Consider the following 16,243-nt stretch of genomic DNA (forward strand, 5'->3'; position numbering starts at 1 on the left):
ATTGGGTGGTGTTTCGTAGGACGCAAGGCTTTCGATCTTCGTCTCTCTCGAGCCCATATGGGAGTTGTAGCGATGAGACAAGATGGTAATTACTAACAATTGGATACCATGAAAAGGGGGGGGGGGGGTAAACCAGAGACGACTTGTTTTCATGCACATCTTTTCATTGATTAAAAACTGCACCAAACATCTATGATGTAAAATTGCGTGACTAGATTTCCTCTGCAAAATCATCCAAATGAATGACCGATTACTTGTCTTACACTGAACAAGAATATAAACCCAACATATGAAGTGTTAGTCCCATGTTTCATGAGCTAAAATAAAAGATCACAGAAATGTTCCATACGCACAAAAGCTTATTTCTCTCACAAATTAGCTAACAGGGTTAGGGTTAGCTAACATGCTAAGTATTCCAAAATAGGTAAAAAAATATTAAGTAGTTGCTATTTAGCTCAAATGCTAAAGTTGTCCATGTTGAGAGTCAAACTCATATTCACGTTATACACCCATCCATCCTGACCAACCACCCTATGTTATTTTTAGCCGTTAAATAAAAAAGGTTGATGTCCGCACCCCTGGGGAAATCTAATTAGTATAATACAGAAATCCCTATAAAAAAATCTGTCAATCCGCTTGTCGCACTTCCACATCTTCTGTGAAAGGTGACAGAGCTATAGTCTTTGTCAGACCATGAGACATCCCGAAAACCGGTCTTCTCGTAAAATCGTCTGTAGCGTCCGAACGGTTTGGTCGTCAAACTATTATGACTCCTCTATGGTAAGATGAGACTCACGAACACGGTAGTGTTACCTGCCTACTTCTGTCTTCAGCTTCCCAACCGTTTGGGCTATGACCCTTTGGATATATGACCCCTCTTTTCAAAGGTGAGACGCTCACGAACATGTACAGGTCGGTTGTTTTGCTCACAGGCCTCAAGACTCATCTGAAGGTCCCCTGGTACCAGTTGAATAAGTGAATGGAAGTATGTAATGGAGACTGTTTAATGCCAAAAATATAGGGTTAAATACATGTAAAAACAAATGTTTCCTGATCGTTCTTATATCTATCATATATAGGAGATACACTTCAGAACAAACATCCTTTTGATATTTTGTGACTATCATGAAAGTGATGACTGTTATTCATCAAATAATTACCTACTATGTTTAACTGTTATTAGATTAAATAAATCCTGTAACAAATAACTAATTTGGAATTTGGGGCACCACGGGAAAATGTGTTCAACGAGTTACTGTATCCCGAATTAACTCAACGAAATAAAGATATAACAGTCACTAATGAATAATTTCCTCATATCAGTCTCATTCTGAACGTCGCAGACTTCGTGAATCAGCACAAACCCGAGTCTTACTAATCATTCCGTACCACACACATTGATTTGATTATTTATTAGATACAGTACTTATAACAGCTACTCCAACCATAACATTGATTGTTGAATGGTTTAGATTTCCACTGGTCTAAAGTCCATTGTTCGTGTTTCTTGGCCAATTGCTCATGTTTCTCATGTCTTTAAGAGCTTTGCACACCTGGATGGTACCATATTTGCACATTATTCTTTTTAAAAATTATTTAATCTCTGTCAAGTTAGTTGTTGATCAGTGCTAGACAGCCATTTTCAAGTCTTACCATAGATTCTCATGTCGATTTAAGACAAAACTGTAATTAGGCCACTCAGGAACATTTAATGTCATCTTGGTAAGCAACTCCAGTGTATATTTGGCCCTGTGTTTTAGGTTATTGTCCTGCTGACATGTGAATTTGTCTCCCAGTGTCTGGTGGAAAGCAGACAGAACCATGTTTTCCTCTAGGATTTTGCCTGTGCTTTGCTCTATTCTGTTTCTTTTTATTTTAAAAACTCCCTAGTCATTGACGTTTACAAGCATACCCATAACATGATGCAGCCACCACCATGCTTGAAAGTATGAAGAGTGGTACTCAGTGATGTGTCGTGTTGGATTTGCCCAAAACATAACTCTTTGTATTCAGGACAAAAACGTATTTTATTTCCCTTTTTTTTGAAGTATTACTTTAGTTCCTTATTGCAAACAGGATGCATGTTTTAGTATGTTTTTATTCTGTTCAGACTTCCTTCTTTTCACTCTGTCATTTAGGTTAGTATTGTGGAGTAACAACCTTGTTGATCCATCCTCAGTTTTCTCTATCACAGCCATTAAACTCTGTAACTGTTTTAAAATCCCCATTGGCCTCATGATAACATCCCTGAGTGGAAGGGCGCCTGTATCTTTGTAGTGACTGGGTGTATTGATACACCATCCAAAGTGTAATTAATAACTGCACCATACTTTACTTTTTTTGTTACTCATCTTCCAATAGGTGACCTTTGTGAAGCATTGGGAAACCTCCCTGGCCTTTGTGGTTGTATCTGTGTTTGATATTCACTGCCCGACTGAGGGACCTTACAGATACAGTGCCTTGCGAAAGTATTCGGCCCCCTTGAACTTTGCGACCTTTTGCCACATTTCAGGCTTCAAACATAAAGATATAAAACTGTATTTTTTTGTGAAAAATCAACAACAAGTGGGACACAATCATGAAGTGGAACGACATTTATTGTATATTTCAAACTTTTTTAACAAATCAAAAACTGAAAAATTGGGCGTGCAAAATTATTCAGCCCCTTTACTTTCAGTGCAGCAAACTCTCTCCAGAAGTTCAGTGAGGATCTCTGAATGATCCAATGTTGACCTAAATGACTAATGATGATAAATACAATCCACCTGTGTGTAATAAAGTCTCCGTATAAATGCACCTGCACTGTAATAGTCTCAGAGGTCCGTTAAAAGCGCAGAGAGCATCATGAAGAACAAGGAACACACCAGGCAGGTCCGAGATACTGTTGTGAAGAAGTTTAAAGCCGGATTTGGATACAAAAAGATTTCCCAAGCTTTAAACATCCCAAGGAGCACTGTGCAAGCGATAATATTGAAATGGAAGGAGTATCAGACCACTGCAAATCTACCAAGACCTGGCCGTCCCTCTAAACTTTCAGCTCATACAAGGAGAAGACTGATCAGAGATGCAGCCAAGAGGCCCATGATCACTCTGGATGAACTGCAGAGATCTACAGCTGAGGTGGGAGACTCTGTCCATAGGACAACAATCAGTCGTATATTGCACAAATCTGGCCTTTATGGAAGAGTGGCAAGAAGAAAGCCATTTCTTAAAGATATCCATAAAAAGTGTTGTTTAAAGTTTGCCACAAGCCACCTGGGAGACACACCAAACATGTGGAAGAAGGTGCTCTGGTCAGATGAAACCAAAATTGAACTTTTTGGCAACAATGCAAAACATTATGTTTGGCGTAAAAGCAACACAGCTCATCACCCTGAACACACCATCCCCACTGTCAAACATGGTGGTGGCAGCATCATGGTTTGGGCCTGCTTTTCTTCAGCAGGGACAGGGAAGATGGATGGAGCCAAATACAGGACCATTCTGGAAGAAAACCTGATGGAGTCTGCAAAAGACCTGAGACTGGGACGGAGATTTGTCTTCCAACAAGACAATGATCCAAAACATAAAGCAAAATCTACAATGGAATGGTTCAAAAATAAACATATCCAGGTGTTAGAATGGCCAAGTCAAAGTCCAGACCTGAATCCAATCGAGAATCTGTGGAAAGAACTGAAAACTGCTGTTCACAAATGCTCTCCATCCAACCTCACTGAGCTCGAGCTGTTTTGCAAGGAGGAATGGGAAAAAATGTCAGTCTCTCGATGTGCAAAACTGATAGAGACATACCCCAAGCAACTTACAGCTGTATTCGCAGCAAAAGGTGGCGCTACAAAGTATTAACTTAAGGGGGCTGAATAATTTTGCACACCCAATTTTTCAGTTTTTGATTTGTTAAAAAAGTTTGAAATATCCAATAAATGTCGTTCCACTTCATGATTGTGTCCCACTTGTTGGTGATTCTTCACAAAAAAATACAGTTTTATATCTTTATGTTTGAAGCCTGAAATGTGGCAAAAGGTCGCAAAGTTCAAGTGGGCCGAATACTTTTGCAAGGCACTGTAATTGTATGTGTGGGGTACAGAGATGAGGTAGTCATTCAAAAATCATGTTCAACACTATTACTGCACACAGAGTGTCCATACATTTTTTTATGTTGCTTGTTTAGCAAATGTTTACTCCTGAACTTATTTAGGCTTGCCATAACAAAAGGGTTGAATACTTATTGACTCAAGACATTTCAGCTTTTAATTTTTTCATAATTTGTAAACATTTAATAAAACATTATTCCACTTTGGCATTATGGGGTGTCGTGTGTAGGTAGATCAGTGACACAACATCTCAATTTCATCCATTTTAAATTGAGGCTTTAACACAACAAAATGTGGAAAAAGTCAAGGAGTGTGAAAACAGTCTGAAGGCACCTGGGTAATGACAGCTGGGTGAAGGAGCTGGGTGAAGGGGCTGGCTGTGCCATGCTACTACAGCCAACACTAGCCAATAAAAAAATGTACTGAAGAAAAGTATTACTCTTGCTTGTTTAAAAGTCTGTACTTTAATCCGATTGTCATTCATGTATCGATAAATATCATCACATTCATCATCACCTGAATGGACCTTAATCATTATCAGTCAGGTCTAGTGTGCTTCAAGCACAAATGTGGATACAGATTTAAAGGTTATCAGTTAAAGGGGCAATCTGCAGTTTGAAAGATAGAGTGGCTATCCCGCCACTAATTTGGTAAACAGCTGAGGGGTGGGGCTAGAGAAATATTACCAACCGAACTCATGGATGGAGCTATAGATACAGGGACTGAACATCCATGATATCAAGATGATATACTGAACAAAAATATGAGATTGTACTGAGTTACAGTTCAAATAAGGAAATCAGTAAGGTTGATGTGGAGGTCCTGGGCTGGCGTGGTTACACGTGGTTTGCGGTTGTGAAGCTGATTGGACATACTGCCAAATTCTCTAAAATGATGTTGGAGGAAGCTTATGGTAGAGAAATGAACATTCAATTCTCTGGCAACAGCTCTGGTGAACAGTCCTGCAGTCAGCATGTCAATTGCACGCTCCCTCAAAACATCTGTGGCATTGTGTTGTGTGACAAAACGGCACATTTTAAAGTGGCCTTTTATTGTCCCCAGCACAAGGTGCACATGTGTAATGATCATGCTGTTTATTCAGCTTCTTGATATGCCACACCTGTCAGGTGGATGGATTATCTTGGCAAATGAGAAAAGCTCACTAACAGGGATGCAAACAAATTTGTGCAAAACAAATGAGATAAATTAGCTTTTTGTGCGCATAGAACATTTCTGGGATTTGTTATTTCAGTTTATGAAACATGGGACCAACACTTTAATGTTGTGTTTATATTTTTGTTCAGTGTAGTTTTAACCACGTTTTGAGGATATAGTGTTTGTTTACATTTGCATTGTTCACGAACAAAGGAGTAAAACAAGCTCATATTCTTGGTTTCCGTCAGCTGAAGAAATCTCATGAGGCATCTATCTATAAGTTATATTTAAGCAATACGGCCTGAGGAGGTGTGGTATATGGCCAATATTACATGGCTATGGGCTGTTCTAAAGCAAGACGCAACGAGGAGCTGCGTCATGTACCACAGACCCGAGGGTGCCTTATTGATATTACAAACTTGTTACCAATGTAATTAGAACAGTAAACAAGTCTTTTTCTGTCATGCCTGTGGTTTACGGTCTGATAAACAATGGCTTTCTGCCAATCAGCATTCAGTGCTCGAACCACCCGGTTTATAATCTTCAATAATCATTGGGTATATATAACTAATTTAAAAGTCTAAAAATAGATGTAGCAACTGTAAAAGATCCCTTTAATATAATCCCTTTCTAAACTATGTTACACACAAATACATGAGTGTAAATCTCCCTGAAATCTCAGGTGTTTCTCCAGGGAGCCTATTCTACCTGACACAAGGACACGGACGAGTCCACCCAGCCTAGCCTAAACCCTGGATAGAGGGGCTCAGTGAACGTGGAGTGGAACGTGTGCAGGTGGGTCAGTGTGTTAGAGGAGACACTGTAGAAGGACAGAGTGCCGGCCGGCCAGTCCAGATACACTCCTACTCTGTTAGAGACAGAGGGGGTGGTTATGCTAGTGCTCTTGTCGTTGTGCCAGGCTGTGTAACTGTCATTAGAGCAGTTCAGACTCCAGGACACAGCGTTTCGTCCCAACCAGCAGTCATGTCCCTCTCCTCTCCTGCTGATCCCTCTGTAAGATACTCCCATCAGGGCCCTCCCACTACACTCTACCTCCCAATAGCAGCGCCCATCCAGACCTTCCCGACACAGCACCTGCCTCCAGTAGTCAAATCTCTCTGGGTGATCAGGAAACGGCTGCTCTTTCCCTCGCGTCACCTTCCTGTTCTCCTCAGACAGCGAGAGCTCTTTGTGTGCTGTGTTTGGGTCCAGTGTGAGTTCACAGGCATCTGAAAAAATTATGAAACTCATAGTAAAGTAAGTAACGCACACGCACACACACACACACACACACACACACACACACACACACACACACACACACACACACACACACACACACACACACACACAAAATGTACATACTCACATCTCTGTGGTCCTGGTCTGATCCTGAACTCAGCACAGCACTCCACACTGTCAGAGAGGCAATAAAACAGGGCTGTGATTCACTCAATCCCAAACTGTTAATAGCCTTGTTTTCCAAATTCACTGTTACCTAAGTTTCTCAAGTTGACAGTGTGGATCTTCCAGTACAGCATTGAGAAGCTTCACTCCCGAGTCTCCTGGGTAATTATAGCTCAAGTCCAGCTCTCTCAGGTGTGAGGGGTTGGAATTGAGAGAGGAGGCTAGCAAAGCACAGCCTTCCTCTGTGACACTACAAAGTGACAACCTTTAAACAAAAAGAGAAAATCCTTTTACATTTAGCTTCCTCTAAAAGTGGTGAATATATATTATCAATATTAAAATTAGTATTATTATTATATTATACATATATTACATGTATATACTTGTTTTTTACTCGTATAACCAGATTGTTTAGAAATCCCTCACCTTACAACCTCCAGTTTACAGTGCGGACTGCCCAGTCCTGCCGAGAGCAGCATGACTCCTGAATCCTGCAGGTTGTTGTCACTCAGGTCCAGCTCTCTCATGTGTGAAGAGTTTGAGCTGAGAGCTGAGGCCAACGCTTCACAGCATCTTTCTGTGAGTTTGCATCGCCTCAGTCTAGAATGAAAATATATAAAATGAATAGTGGACATACATAACAAACAAACATTGATGCTTTCCTAAAATATACTAGACAACACAGATTTTACATTAATTGTGAAAATAACGATCATGGTATAAAACCACAGAAATGCTGACCTTAACGTTTCCAGTTTACACTGTGGACTTGCCAGTCCAGCAGAGAGAAGCTTCACTCCTGAATCCTGTAGGTCGTTGTGACTCAGGTCCAGCTCTCTCTGGTGTGAGGAGTGTGAGCTGAGTGCTGAGGCCAACGCTTCACAGCATCTCTCTGTGAGTTTGCATCGATTCAGTCTAGGAAATAGAATACATAAACACAAGTCTTTACCTGACTAAACAGACAGAGCGAGAAGAGTGTGTATGTCTGATGATTTCTGATGTTGTACTCACAGGGCTGTTCTGGAGGCTTTGACCACTGGCAGCAGTCTCAGAAGACCCTCCTCTGATCTGGAGTATTTCTTCAGCTCAAACTCATCCAGCTCCTCTTCTGAAGTCAGCAACACAAAGACCAGAGCTGACCACTGTGCAGGTGAGAGTTTGGCCCTAGAGAGAGTTCCTGAGCCCAGGTAGCTTTGGATCTCCTCCACTAGAGAATGGTCATGCAGTTCATTCAGACAGTGGAACAGATTGATGCATCTCTCTGGAGAGGGATTCTCCTTGATCTTCTCCTTCACGTACTTGACTGATTCCTTGTTGGTCTGTGATCTACTTGTTTTCTGAGTTAGCAAGCCTCGTAGGAGAATCTGATTGGACTCCAGTGAGAGGCCCAGAAGGAAGCGGAGGAACAGGTCCAGGTGTCCATGCTCACTCTGTAAGGCCTTGTCAACTGCTGCTTTGTAGAAGCTGGTTGAGGATGAATTTCCGAATGGAAAACGTCTCAGAAATGATTGCTGTTTGGCTAATAGATTAACGTTGTCGTTGATGAATGTGAGAAACACATACAGGGCAGCCAGAAACTCCTGAATACTGAGATGAACAAAGCAGAACACCTTTCCCTGGCATAAGGTCAGTTCCTCACTGAAGATCTCAGTACACACTCCTGAGTACACCGATGCCTGGCCGATGTGTATGCCACACTCTCTCAGGTCTTCCTCATAGAAGATCAGGTTGCCTTTCTCCAGTTGTTGGAAAGCCAGTTTTCCCAGGGACATGATGCTCTTTCTCATCCAGTCAGGGTCAGGTGTTCCTCTTCCCTGAAGCCTGAGATCCATGTCTTTCTCCTGAAAAGCCAGGAAGTGTGAGTACATCTGAGTCAGGGTCTTTGGCATCTCTCCACTCCCTGCTTTCTCCAGCTTTCTCTCCAGAACAATGGCCGAGATCCAACAGAAGACGGGAATGTGGCACATGATGTAGAGGCTTCTTGATGTCTTTATGTGTGTGATGATTCTGCTGGCCAGGTTCTCATTGCTGATTCTATTTCTGAAGTACTCTTCCTTCTGTGGGTCATTGAACCCTCTTACCTCTGTCACCTTGTCAACACACTCAGGAGGGATTTGATTGGCTGCTGCAGGTCGGGTGGTTACCCAAAGTTGAGCGGAGGGAAGCAGATTCCCCTTGATGAGGTTCGTTAGCAGCACATCCACTGAGGTTGACTCAGTTATTTTAAACAGAATGTCATTGTTCTGGAAGTCTAGAGGAAGTCGACACTCATCCAGACCATCAAAGACAAACAGCACCTGATAATTGTCGTAGTTTGATATCTCGGTTTCTTTTGTTTCCGTAAAAAAGCCATTGAGAAGTTCGATCAAACTGCATTGTTTCTTTCTGACCAAATTCAGCTCTCGAAATGAAAGAGGGAATATCAACTGGAGATTTTGATTGGCTTTTCCATCTGCCCAGTCCAGAATGAACTTCTGCACTGAGACGGTTTTCCCGATGCCAGCGACTCCCTTCGTCAGCACAGTTCTGATGGATTGATCAAGGAAGGGCTGAAAGATGTCGTTGCATTGGATTGGTGTTTCTTGTATGGCTGTTCTTCTGGATGCCGTCTCAATCTGTCTCACCTCATGTTCACTATTGACCTCTGTACTTCCAGCCTCTGTGATGTAGAGCTCTGTGTAGATCTGGTTGAGAAGTTTTCTGTTCCCGTGGCTGGCCAGTCCCTCAAACACACTGACGAACCTATCGTGCAGATTGCGTTTGAGTTTATTTTGACAACTCTCGATTCGTTCATCTGGTAAAATAAACAAGGGACAAACACGGTATACAAAGGTTGATGTGAATGTTAAATAGACGGTTCTGTGGATCATCCTAAACACTGAAACTGTTTAGAGACTGCAGTATAATAATGAAGACTCAGGGTTGTTTCATTTTAATCTCTGTAAACTACAGGATACTGGACAACGCTGCCATGTTGTGGTTCTTCTTTACCAAAACAACTTCGGTTCCAAAGCGTTTCCTTGTTCTTACCACTGCCGAACAACCATCTCTATACAGATCTACAGTAACACAGCCATACACCCCTTCTATCAGTATTACCATTGTCTTCTGTAATCACAGGTTCAGGTGGAAACATGGTAAAATGGGCAGGTGAAGCTTGAGATGGAACTATGGGATCTGGGGGTAAGGGGAGAGGGACAGAGAGTAGTTTTACACATTTACAGGTGATTTATTTAGAGAACTACAACATTCCGACCAGTGTTGAGTGTGTAGGTGACTTACCTTCGTCTAATGAGTTGACTCTGATGTTGAAGTGAACTGGACCACCGATATGGCAGCCGGAGAGCGAAGGGGCCACAACATGGCCGCCAGTCTGAGCTGTACAAGTGATGTAGACAGGAGAGTCTGGAACCCGAATTGAGGCAGCTGCTACCTCAACCTCAGCCTCTACAAATGGAGAGAGAGAACATTTTAGAGAATTAAAAAAATATATTTCATACATTATATTTTATATAGTTTTCTGTCAACTCCAAGTGATTTTTTTTTCTGTGTATTTGTTTTCTCATGTAATACTAAGCAGTGTAGGTGTGAGTATGGTATATCCACCTTGCTGATCCACTGTTAACGTCTTGCTGAGGTCCTTCTGGTTCATCTTCCTCAGGATCTCCAGTGAGATCTTCATAGCTACATCGTGGCCGTAGGTGTTCACCATCATTTCCACGGTGTCCTGCCTGTCAGCGTTCTCCAGATGGCCCTTGGGGATGAGAGGAAAGCCATCTGGTACACTCTGAGCCAGGTACCAGTGAAATGTCTTCAGATCGTTTCCTACCAGCTCCTCTAGAATAGCCAGTAGCAGGTCAGGAACAGATGTCGCCATCTCAGGTCACCGAAAGTTACAGAAAGACTAAAATCAAACCAAAATCCTCCCTCAGACACTGACATGTTACAAATGTGAGCTTTGTCAGGTCATCTGCCAAACTATTTCTCGATCTAGCTTCCAAAATGTCTATCACTGCATTTCTCTCTCTCTCTCTCTCTCTCTCTCTCTCTCTCTCTCTCTTTCCCTCTCTCGCTCTGTCTCTCTCTCTCTCTGTCTCTGTCTCTCTCTGTCTCTCTGTCTCTGTCTCTCTCTCTGTCTCTCTCTGTCTCTCTCTCTCTCTGTCTCTGTCTCTCTCTCTCTCATTTATTTTATAACTCTGTCATATAGTGCCAGTTAGTGAAGCAGCAGTTTCCGGTGTGATCTGCTTTGTGGCATTCTGCACATCAAAACAGGAAGCTGTCTTTTCTGTGGTTTGATGTTTGGTTGGTGTCTGCGCGCTGACACACAGTGATTTCATCACACTGGACCATGTCTTGTTAAAACGTGAGTCTTCATGTCCTCACATGCACTCAGAGCCCCCTCTGACTTCTGGCTGCTCTGGCAGAATGGAGCACATGATGTGGTACTCTTACTCTGAGAGTACCTGAGGTTAGTGCAACTGTTGTAACCCCAAAAATATCATTACTTGTGCACAATTCATTTTTATACAATTAAAGTGCTATTTGCAAGAGAAAATGGCAAATGTTATTGTTACAAAAATGATTTCTATATGGAATTCAAGACCACTGCACAGCACCTTTAAATGCACACACACACACGCACACGCGCACACGCACGCACACACACACACACACACACACACACACACACACACACATCGACAACACTAACACACACGCATGTGCACGAGCACGCTCAGTTAGAGAAAATGGGAGAGGTCGTTTTGTGTTGACAGTTGAGTGTTTATTGTAAACAGACAGAGACAGATAGACAGACAGACAGACAGACAGACAGACAGACAGACAGACAGACAGACACTCGTTATCTCTATCATCCGAGGATCTAAAAACACTGCAATGCTGTTGTAGGAATTAAATTCCTCTATGTTTTAACACCCAATTAAAATTAAACACTGTCAATTCATAAGGATTTGTATGACCCTTATTTTATAAAAATGGACAGAGCCCAGTCTTAAAGTCAAACAGCAGATTTTATTCACGAGAGTACTGCTCCTTACACATTTTACCACAGGTTATAAACTGAAAATGACATCATTAGTTTCAGTACCAACTGAAACTAATGTGCCATCTCTAATGTGCCATCACACCGTGCCATCTCCGCTCTAATACAAAGACTGTATGGTTCTCACATCGTCTTCCCCTATTAAGATGATATATGACTTGAGCTTAGGACAGCTGGTGTAGATAAGCCTTCTAGCCAGTCTGACGATAAGTTCATTCATTTCTATCATGGTACAGACAGTCATTGTTCTAATTCTTGATTATATTTACACACATTATATTCAGTACTAGAATTAAAAGGAAAATTCATACATATACAGTAACATAATAGTATTCTGATTAGTACATATACAGTAACATAATAGTATTCTGATTAGTACATATACAGTAACATAATAGTATTCTGATTAGTACATATACAGTAACATACTAGTATTCTGATTAGTCAGTCCTGATTGAAATGTATACATAATTAGTCATTATTGATCAAAATTCCCTTAACAAATGCCATCACACGTCAGACACGAGGGGCAGTTTAGATAAATCTTAGGGGACAGAAAGTAGAGTACCACCAGCTCAGCTCACCTCAGGTGCTATGTAATCAGGCGTGCCATAGAATGTGGTTGTGGTGACTCCATTGATGATGCCCTCCTTACACATGCCAAAGTCTGCTAGCTTACAGTGGCCCTCTGCATCCAATAATATGTTATCTAACTTCAGATCCCTGAGAGAAAGGGAGAGAGAGAGAGAGAGAGGTGTTTAGAGGGCAGAGGTTACCTGTATATGACCCCGTTGCGGTGCAGGAACATGTGGACTGTGGTTAGAGGGCAGAGGTTACCTGTATATGACCCCGTTGCGGTGCAGGAACATGTGGACTGTGGTTAGAGGGCAGAGGTTACCTGTATATGACCCCGTTGCGGTGCAGGAATATGTGGACTGTGGTTAGAGGGCAGAGGTTACCTGTATATGACCCCGTTGCGGTGCAGGAACATGTGGACTGTGGTTAGAGGGCAGAGGTTACCTGTATATGACCCCGTTGCGGTGCAGGAACATGTGGACTGTGGTTAGAGGGCAGAGGTTACCTGTATATGACCCCGTTGCGGTGCAGGAACATGTGGACTGTGGTTAGAGGGCAGAGGTTACCTGTATATGACCCCGTTGCGGTGCAGGAACATGTGGACTGTGGTTAGAGGGCAGAGGTTACCTGTATATGACCCCGTTGCGGTGCAGGAACATGTGGTTAGAGGGCAGAGGTTACCTGTATATGACCCCGTTGCGGTGCAGGAACATGTGGACTGTGGTTAGAGGGCAGAGGTTACCTGTATATGACCCCGTTGCGGTGCAGGAACATGTGGACTGTGGTTAGAGGGCAGAGGTTACCTGTATATGACCCTGTTGCGGTGCAGAAACATGTGGACTGTGGTTAGAGGGCAGAGGTTACCTGTATATGACCCCGTTGCGGTGCAGAAACATGTGGACTGTGGTTAGAGGGCAGAGGTTACCTGTATATGACCCCGTTGCGGTGCAGAAACATGAGTGCGGAGGTAACTTCAGCGGCGTAGAAGCGAGCCTCGTCAAACTTCCTGGAGTGTTGGATCTGAAACATCAGGTCTCCTCCGTTCACGTACTCCATCACAAAGAACAGACGGTCCTGGGGAGGAGACGGTTAGAGTGTGTCTGTGTGTGTGTGTGTGTGTCTGTGTAGTGTGTACCCGGGTCTAAAAGCAGCAGTAGAGCTGGCAGAGGTAGGGGTGTGTGTGTGTGTAGTGTGTACCCAGGTCTGGAAGCAGCAGTAGAGCTGGCAGAGGTAGAGGTGTGTGTGTGTGTGTGTGTGTGTGTGTGTGTGTGTGTGTGTGTGTGTGTGTGTGTGTGTGTGTGTGTGTGTGTGTGTGTGTGTGTGTGTGTGTGTGTGTGTGTGTGTGTGTGTGTGTGTGTGTGTGTGTGTGTGTGTGTGTGTGTGTGTGTGTGTGTGTGTGTGTGTGTGTGTGTGTGTGTGTGTGTGTGTGTGTGTGTGTGTGTGTAGTGTGTGTGTAGTGTGTGTAGTGTGTACCCGGGTCTGAAAGCAGCAGTAGAGCTGGCAGAGATAGGGGTGTGTGTGTGTAGTGTGTGTGTAGTGTGTACCCGGGTCTGAAAGCAGCAGTAGAGCTGGCAGAGATAGGGGTGTGTGTGTGTGTGTGTGTGTAGTGTGTGTGGAGTGTGTACCCGGGTCTGGAAGCAGCAGTAGAGCTGGCAGAGGTAGGGGTGTGTGTGTGTGTGTAGTGTGTGTGTAGTGTGTACCCGGGTCTGGAAGCAGCAGTAGAGCTGGCAGAAGTAGGGGTGTGTGTAGTGTGTGTGTAGTGTGTACCCGGGTCTGAAAGCAGCAGTAGAGCTGGCAGAGGTAGGGGTGTATGTGTGTAGTGTGTGTGTAGTGTGTACCCGGGTCTGGAAGCAGCAGTAGAGCTGGCAGAGGTAGGGGTGTTTCCTAGCTAGGGCCAGGATGCGTTTCTCTGTCAGGGTGCAGTCCACATCGTCATCCTGCTGGATCACATCCTTCTTCAACACCTTCACTGCAAACACCTCCTCACTGCCTTTCAGCTCTGCTAACATCACCTGAAGGAGGGAGGGAGGCAGAGTTAGAAAGAGAGAGGAAGAGAGAGATACTTTACACCTCCTCACGACCATCAGCTCTTTCCCTTCCTCCTCTTTCCCTCCTCCCTCCTTCTCCTTACCTTTCCAAAGCTTCCTTTCCCCAAGACCTTGATGAAGCTGTAGTCTTTGAGAGTCCTCTTCGCTGCTCCGTTGTCCCGCGAGGTAGAGGAGGAACCGGAGGAGGAGGAGGAAGAGCCTCACATCTCTAACGACATCCCACGTTGTAGCCGTTCCAACTCATCCTGCTCTGCACAGACACACATGAAGAAAGTCAGACAGCTGTGTGACTTCGAGTGTGTTTGTGACCATGTGTCTGTGTTTGTGTGTTACCGTGCTGTGATGGGGAGGTGGGGGGAAGCTCATCTGAGAATTCTGAAGGGGACTGGGAGTCTATCCCTGGTGGTAACTAGAGAGAGGAAAGAAAAGCTCCATCATCACTGTCATCCTCGCCATCTTCTGTGTGTGTGTGTGTGTGTGTGTGTGTGTGTGTGTGTGTGTGTGTGTGTGTGTGTACTTGTTCTTCTATCCTTGTGGGGACCTGAAATCCCCAAATATCCCCACAAGGGGAGTAAAACAGGGAAAGTTCCCCCTCATGGAGACAAAGGCTTTTTTAAGCATAGGGTTAGGTGTAGGGTAAGGGTTAGAATTGGGGTTAGGATTTGGCGTTAAGGTTAGGTTTTAGGGAAAATAGGATATTGAATGGTTGTAAATGTTAGATCCCCACGAGGACAGAAAAGCTTGCTTGTGTGTGGGTGAACCTTTTTCCTGCACTGTGCACTAGTGGAAATCTTTTCAGGAGTGACTCCCATTTCAGCCAGGACTTTGGCGATGCCTTTGGCGTCCACCCTGCAGTTGGGAGCTACGTTGGCCTCACACCTTTTGTGTACATTCATCTTACACACTAAACACACACACACACACACACAGTGTGTTGAAAGTAGCTACACATACACAAATCAGTGAATCTGTCTTATCTGACCTATGAAAACATAACCACCTTCATTACCAAAGTGAATACACACACACACACACACACACATACACACATACACACACACACACACACACACACACACACACACATACCCTTGCATTGCAAGTTCAAACCCCCGAGCTGACAAGGTACAAATCTGTCATTCTGCCCCTGAACAGGCAGTTAACCCACTGTTCCTAGGCCGTCATTGAAAATAAGAATTTGTTCTTAACTGACTTGCCTAGTTAAATAAAGGTAAAATAAATAAATAATCGAGAGAGTTTGGCAGCTGCTCGCAGCCCCATTCTGTAAGCTCGCAATGAGTTACTCAGCCAAGGAGCAGGAGGATAGGGGAGGAGAGGCAGCATTAGGAGTCAGGAGGGAGAAGGGTGATAGGATAGGGGAGGAGAGGCAGCATTAGGAGTCAGGAGGGAGGAGGGTGATAGGATAGGGGAGGAGAGGCAGCATTAGGAGTCAGGAGGGAGGAGGGTGATAGGATAGGGGAGGAGAGGCAGCATTAGGAGTCAGGAGGGAGAAGGGTGATAGGATAGGGGAGGAGAGGCAGCATTAGGAGTCAGGATGGAGGAGGGTGATAGGATAGGGGAGGAGAGGCAGCGTCAGGAGTCAGGGGGAGAAGGGTGATAGGATAGGGGAGGAGAGGCAGCATCAGGAGTCAGGAGGGAGAAGGGTGATAGGATAAGATAGGGGAGGAGAGGAGAGGCAGCATCAGGATAGGGTGATAGGATAGGGGAGGAGAGGTAGAATCAGGAGTCAGGAGGGAGGAGGGTGATAGGATAGGGGAGGAGAGAGTAGAATCAGGAGTCAGGAGGGAGGAGGGTGATAGGATAAGATAGGGGAGGAGAGGAGAGGCAGCATCAGAATAGGGTGATAGGATAGGGGAGGAGAGAGTAGTGGTGGCGAGAGAGCG

At 44.0% G+C, this 16,243-nt stretch overlaps 1 protein-coding gene across 1 annotated transcript; it reads right to left on the reverse strand.

Moving 5' to 3' along the window:
• Positions 1-4,225: 4,225 nt before the first annotated feature.
• LOC110491362 (NLR family CARD domain-containing protein 3) lies at positions 4,226-10,915 on the reverse strand. Its single transcript, XM_021564747.3, has 9 exons — positions 10,260-10,915; positions 9,936-10,100; positions 9,753-9,830; positions 7,665-9,447; positions 7,395-7,568; positions 7,080-7,253; positions 6,745-6,918; positions 6,616-6,662; positions 4,226-6,475 (listed from the first exon to the last, which is right to left on the reverse strand). Exons 1-9 carry the CDS (start codon positions 10,528-10,530, stop codon positions 5,946-5,948), a joined length of 3,396 nt encoding a protein of 1,131 aa, XP_021420422.3. The 5' UTR covers positions 10,531-10,915; the 3' UTR covers positions 4,226-5,945.
• Positions 10,916-16,243: the final 5,328 nt, after the last annotated feature.

This window comes from Oncorhynchus mykiss, chromosome 16 (genome assembly GCF_057628025.1).
Source record: "Oncorhynchus mykiss isolate SJ-2025 chromosome 16, ASM5762802v1, whole genome shotgun sequence".
NCBI classification, from domain to species: domain Eukaryota; kingdom Metazoa; phylum Chordata; class Actinopteri; order Salmoniformes; family Salmonidae; genus Oncorhynchus; species Oncorhynchus mykiss.